General features: G+C 49.8%; 1 protein-coding gene across 1 annotated transcript in view; it reads right to left on the reverse strand.

Moving 5' to 3' along the window:
* The window catches only part of Kif19 (kinesin family member 19), a 43568-nt gene extending 37998 nt beyond the window's left edge, over positions 1 to 5570 (reverse strand). The window contains exons 1-3 of the mRNA XM_077802852.1: positions 5484 to 5570; positions 4381 to 4461; positions 350 to 460 (exon numbers count right to left, since the gene is read on the reverse strand). Of these exons, the coding sequence (XP_077658978.1) occupies positions 350 to 460; positions 4381 to 4461; positions 5484 to 5570 (279 nt within the window). The remainder of the gene's footprint in view (positions 1 to 349; positions 461 to 4380; positions 4462 to 5483) is intronic.
* Between the last annotated feature and the right edge of the window lie 750 nt (positions 5571 to 6320).

The following is a 6320-nucleotide window of genomic DNA, read 5'->3' on the forward strand; positions in this document are numbered from 1 at the left end:
CACAAATAAGCCTATTTTCCCCTTGCCCTCATCTGCCTCTTCTGCTGGGATGTGTGCCACATGGGGCAGGGACTGTATTTTAATGGGGGGCAGGACAGAGCCCACCTTGTGGAATGAAGTAGTGAGTGAATGAACTAAAGAGAAGCCTCCTGGCAGTGCCAGCACCTAGTGGCCCCTGTGTCCACAGAAGGGCCTCCTACTCTTGAACCCTGGGTGGGTATTTTGGCCACACCCTCCTTGTTCCTGAGGGAGACCTGGGGAGAAGACCGATGAGATGGCCTGGCCACCAGTCCCTCCCAAAAGGCACTGCAGCCCAATGTGGACAGGAGGAGGGCAGATGAATGGGCACCTGTGATGCTTGCTGGTCGAAAACAGTGTCGAAAATGAAGGTGCGCTCCCGTGACCGGTGTGCACGCAGAGGGTCCTCAGGATCCTCATTGGGGTCCATAAGCACAACCACCTGGGAACAACGAGACAGGTGGAGGTCTGGTCAGAACACCAGAAGGGCTCCAGCTCAGGCACCCACCTGGATGAGGTCTGGATTCGAGAAGGGCTTACGTTTTTTGTGCTCAAGTTGGTGGTGTGGTGAGAAACCACCCCCAACCTTAGCACCCCCCCATTCACTTTCTGAGGGGGTGATGTCTCTTGCTATTGAACCACCAAAGCATGACTGTCAGCAACCCCAGGTCTGCTGAGCTCTGCAGCCACATTCACATTCATCCCAGAGATGTCCCTCCAACCTCAGCCTGAGGAGGGCAACCCAGCCACGCTTGGTACAGCCCAGCTCAGCACAACAGGCCAGCATTCTCAGTGCGCACCCTGGGCCAAGGCCTATGTGACAAACCCTTCTATGAACTATGAGGACAAAAGAGAACAAGGGATTTTCCGTAAAAATAAACCATAGGGTGCTGGGCTGACCACCTCACACGTAGTCACCCCACGGTGACTGAGTATTTTCATTCCTTCTCATCTCTTGCCTCTGGTTGGGGCCAGGTGTAGGAGGGGAAGCCAGAAAAAGGAAAGAGAACAAAAGGACCATCCAAACCCTCCATCCATAGCTTTGTTTCTGAGAGCCTGGTCTCTCCCAACCTCCACCAGGTGTCTCCAACCTCACACACCTCACATAAAGACCTCACATAAATACGCAATTAAGAAGCAAAGTGTATTAGGCTCTCTGGGGACAGAGAGGTTCAAAGGAACCTTTCCCAGGGAATTGGGAGGTGAGGAAGACAGTGGCAATTAGAAGCCAAACACATCCTGGCTGGTGGGGACCTGCAACCGTGGAGTTGGGGGACACTGCTGGGCAACACCAAGAGCCCCACCATCTGGCCACAGCCCGACCCTTCCATCTGTTCACAGCTTTGGAAATAGAGGTCCTGGGAGGCAAGGGCCTTCTAGAGGTTGTTGGGGATTTGGTGGCAGGGCTGGGTCCAGGTCTCCAGGCCTGCTCTTGGCTTCTGGCCAGCACTTGTTCCATAATATAAGCCAACCCTCTTTCCTGTATCTTACTTCTCCTTCCAAGGATTGCAGGAACAGACCCACAGCAGGCTCGGCTTGTGTTGCAGGAGAAATCAGACGGGATCTCTGTTAGGAGCTCCTAACCCAGCAGAGCCAGGAAGGGGGTAAATGCTCTGGAGGCCTAGGGTTGTGGCTCAGTGGTAGAGAACTTGCCTAGCACATGTGAGGTGCTGGGGTTGATCCTCAGCACCACATATAAATAAATAAAATAAAGGTTCATCAACAACTACAAAAAAAAATAATAATAATAAAGTGTGCTCTGGAGCCCTGTAGCCTGGATTCCTATTTCTTACCAGCAGGGAGACCTCGGATCCTTTGCCTCAACTTTCCAGGCTTCAGTTTTTTCCTCTGTAACATGGCTATGATCATAGAGCCCACCTGTTAAGAGCTGTGAGGGGTGATGGTGGGAAATCACTGAGTCCTGGGTGTTCAAAAATATCAGCTAGGGTTATGGCTCAATGGTAGAGCACTTGCCTGGCACATGTGAGGCATTAGGTATGATCCTCAGCACCATATAAAAACAAATAAATAAAATAAAGGTTAAAAAAAAGAGTAACTGAGAATCCTGTTAACTTTATATATATGTATCAGCTGCATGACTCTTGGACCAAAAAAATATTTTCTTTTATCATAAAGAACATTATTGAGAAAAATCAGCAAAATATGAGTGTCTATAGATTAGATAATATTAGATCAACATGTACTTCCTGGTTTCGGTCACTGCCCTGAGGTCAGTTACAAGAATGTTCTTGTTTTCAAGAGACATATGCCAAAATGTTTGAGTGGGGAGAGCCCTAATGCCCACCACTTACTCCAAGACTCCAGAAAAAAGGTCTGCACCACAGGGAAATAGGAGAGCAGGCAAACATGGATAGATGTTAACATTTAGAAAATCTAGACACAGGGAATGTGGGAGCCATGTAGGGCTCCTGCAACTTTTCAATGGTCTGAAGTTACTTCACCATAAAAAGTTAAAATAAGGGCTGGGGTTGTGGCTCAGTGGTAGAGCGCTCGCCTTGCATGTGAGGGTGAGTTTGATCCTCAGCACCACATAAAAATAAATAAATAAAATAAAGATTAAAATAAAAAGTTAAAATAAAACATGCCAGATGTGGGTGATGCACACCTGCAATCCCAGTGGCTCAGGAGGCTGAGGCAGGAAGATTGCCAAATTCAAGGCCAGCCTTAGCACCTTAGGGAAGCTCTAAGCAACTCTGGAGATCCTGTCTGAAAAAATACACAGGAGGGCTAGGGATATAGCTCAATTAGTGCTTGCCTTGCATGCATAAGGCCCTGAGTTCAATCCCCAGCACCACAAAAAAATATAAAAATAAAAACGGATGTGGATGTTGCTCAGTGGTTAAGCAACCCTGGGTTCAATTCCTGATTTTTTTATACACACACACACACACATATATATACACACACATATATATATACACACACACACACATATGTTGCAACATAGATGACCCTCATACACCTCAGGCTAGATGGAAGAAGCAATGGGCTGCATCTCCAAGATTGCATTTAAATAAAATAGAGGCAGAAAGTGGACTGGTGGCTTTCAGTGGCAGGAAGGGGGGAAGAGGAATGGGGCCTTCTTTTGGGGTGAGGAAACCATTCTGTCACTGGATAGAGATGCTGGTAACACAGCCCTGAGGATGAATTAAACACCCTGGATGGCGTGCTTTGAATTGGTGAAATGTATGTGATGTGAACTCAGTTCTCAGAGTGAATCATCTACAGTGCACAGCGAGATGCTATGAGCCTGTGTGAAGCACAGGCCCTGCATCTGACATGTCCACTGTTCTCACTGATCTTGGGTCTACACCACCACATCTGCCCATGAGCATGCTGGGGGTGGTATCTCTGTCAGTTCTCTACCACTTCCTGACTTACTGCTATCAGGTGACAGTTGCACCTCTGACTGCACTATGCTGTTACCTCATGAGTTTCAGTAGAGTAACACTCAGTGTTCCCACATCCTTTGTAGCAAATCCGCATCCTTTCCTGCAAAACTTTTGACTCCCTCAATGTAACAGCAGTCTTGTGTTTTTAGCTTAGTTTTCTGCAACTTCAGTGCTGACTCACCCCGATCTCTTTGCCAGCCATTCACCCCACAGATGTTCTGTCCAATTGTCTTCTTCCTGACCTGCCAAATCAGGATAGGTACCCCCACCCCAGGGGACAGCTGTCAACAGGGATTGCCCACCACCAAGATCTGGGTCCTTCAGGCTTCAGCATAAACCACCTCTCCAGAGCCACATTTCATTCTTCATGGAAGACACCTTCCTAATGACAAATGAAAAAACCCACCCACTTTCCAATGACATACCCCAGATTTGGCATTTGTTCTTGCAGGTGGAAATCAAGGGCAAAAGCTTTGCTAACAGTGTGGTTAGCTTGGCTCTGAGTCTGTCTCTAAGGAGAAATCCCTAGCAATGGCAGTGAGCCGGCTGTGAAGGGGAATCTCTTGGGAGTCTGACTGCAGATCTAGACCTGGGCCTACTAAAACTGCTCTCCCAGCCTCTTCTGCTCACTCCGGCTGCTTCTCAAATAGGCCACACCTGGCTGCTTCAGGGCTCCAGCCTGCTGCCCACTCTGCCTAGTTTCTCCTGCCTCCCAGCCCTGCTCCAGTGTCTCACCAGAGGTCTTTACCACAGCCGTTCGGATGAAATTCCCAACATTATACACAATATTAATAAAAACAAACTTGGCGGGACCCTTGTCAGCCTCCACTTGACCCGTGGGTGGGAGCTACTATATAAGCATTTGTTAAGAGAATGAGTTACACGGGTAAATGTGCATGGCTGGGTGAGCTTCACAGCTACCCTGTGCCTCTGTGCCTCCCAACCTCACCTGGTCCCCCACTTTGTGGGCAATGACGGTGGCTCCTTCCTCCAACTCTGCTGCATTGAGTGGACGGATTCGAAGCGCCACCTGTGGGTAGGACAGGAGCAGTGCGTTCACGAGTCCCTCTAAGATTGCTCCTTCTTCTTCCTCAAACAGCAAGTTGCCCAGTCCAAACTCCCTCCTGTCCTCCTTTGATGTCCCACACAAACTCAGTGAAGCAGGAGGAGCCCTCCGGAGTCACTTTTTTCCCTTCTATTTTGTTTTTTTTTGTGTGTTGCTGGTGATGGAACCCAGGCCTCATGCAAGCAAAGCAAGGGCTCCACTACTGAGCCTTACCCGAGCCCCTGCCTAACTTAACACTGGCATGAAATTATTTATGTCTTGCAGCAACCCTTTGAGGAATACATGGTTATGTCACCCTTGTGGAACAGAAGAAGGTACTGAGGCACATAGAAGGGAAGTATTTGCCTAAGGTCACATAGCTATGGAGTGTGACCAGGCCCAAAGTGAGCACTCAGAAGAACCTACATAACTGGGCTATGGCTGTGGCTCAGTGCTAATGCACTTGCCTGGCATGTGTGAGGCACTGGGTTCGATTCTCAGCACCACAAATAAATAAATAAAATAAAGGTCTATCAAAAAAAAAAAAAAAAAAACAAAAAAAAAACACCTACTTCCCAAATGGAAGATGGCTGGAATTAGACTATATATGAACTGGGGCCAATATCACTGGTCTCTCTTTTACCAGCCCACACTTGGGGCCAGTCCCTGGTTTTAGTTCCCCCAAAGTCAGAAAAGCTGAGGTCAAGTCACTTAACAGATGGGTCTGGATAGGGACTATGTAGGGGTTGAGGAGCACAGTCCTGCCCCCATCTGAGTCCTGGTCCAGGTCCCAGTTCCCTGGGGAGGGAAGGTCACAGGGCAGGAGGTAAGGAGTCTGGAGACATGGTGAGGAGGGCATGGGGTCGCTAGGTCTCTGGCGGAGCAGAGGTGGGGCCCTGGACATGAGACAGCTGTTAAGCGATTGTCCCAGGGTAGTGGGTTCAGAGTGTAAGGGAAGTGAGAACTGGGAGGGTAGGGGACACAAAGGGTGAGAGAGGGGTGCTTACCATGAGCTGCTGGTCCTTGGGCTCCATCTCCCTCAAGGCTGGGCTACCCTGGGCTGGGGAAGGGCCAGCAACCTGGTGGGAAGGCATGCTGCAGAACAGGGTCTGGCCGTTATCCTGGCAGAAGCAAAGCCAGCTGCAGTCTAAGCTCAGCCCCGCCCTGCCCCATGACATCAGCTGGGTCCCAGGGGTGATGCTTAAGAAACTCTCCAAGACCAAGACAGGCGCACATGAGCCAGTAACTGGGAGTCAGCACAGGCTTCCTATCTGTGTACCACCTAATGCCATAGCAATCCCATGTCCATGGGTCTTACTGGTCTATGGTGAGCCTGCCCTGACAGGGCCTGCACCTGCTCTTTGTAGAGTTCCCCTCTCCCCACCCTGAAACAGGAGCCGTAGCCCACCTCAGTGGCTGCCTCAGTGCAGCAGATCATGGTCATCTTGGGGCTTTCCCACCCAAGGGACAACCAGCAACAGCTAAAGGAAATAACCACACTTTAAATGCCCTTTTCCACATGACTCTCTCTCCTCCCATTGTTCATCTGCACATCCAGGGCCTGATTAGAGGCTGCTCAGCTCGTATTCGTTGCTTATACGCTGTGCTCAACTTTTCCACTGTAGTCCCTGGGGAAGGCACTGCCTATGAACCTACCCAGTGCAGCAGACTGCACTTGTCAGGCCATGCAGGCAGCGGGGTTGCAGGAAGACCCAGCCCAAAGTCAGAGATGCGCTACAAACAGGACAGTGCCCTTGTGTGCTGATGAAGTCACACAAAGCCAGGGCCTGTGAAGCCCAAGTCTGAGCTCCCTCCAGGATCCCAACTAGAGCTGGGCAGTTGGC

This window comes from Urocitellus parryii, chromosome 9 (assembly GCF_045843805.1).
Source record: "Urocitellus parryii isolate mUroPar1 chromosome 9, mUroPar1.hap1, whole genome shotgun sequence".
Lineage (NCBI taxonomy): Eukaryota > Metazoa > Chordata > Mammalia > Rodentia > Sciuridae > Urocitellus > Urocitellus parryii.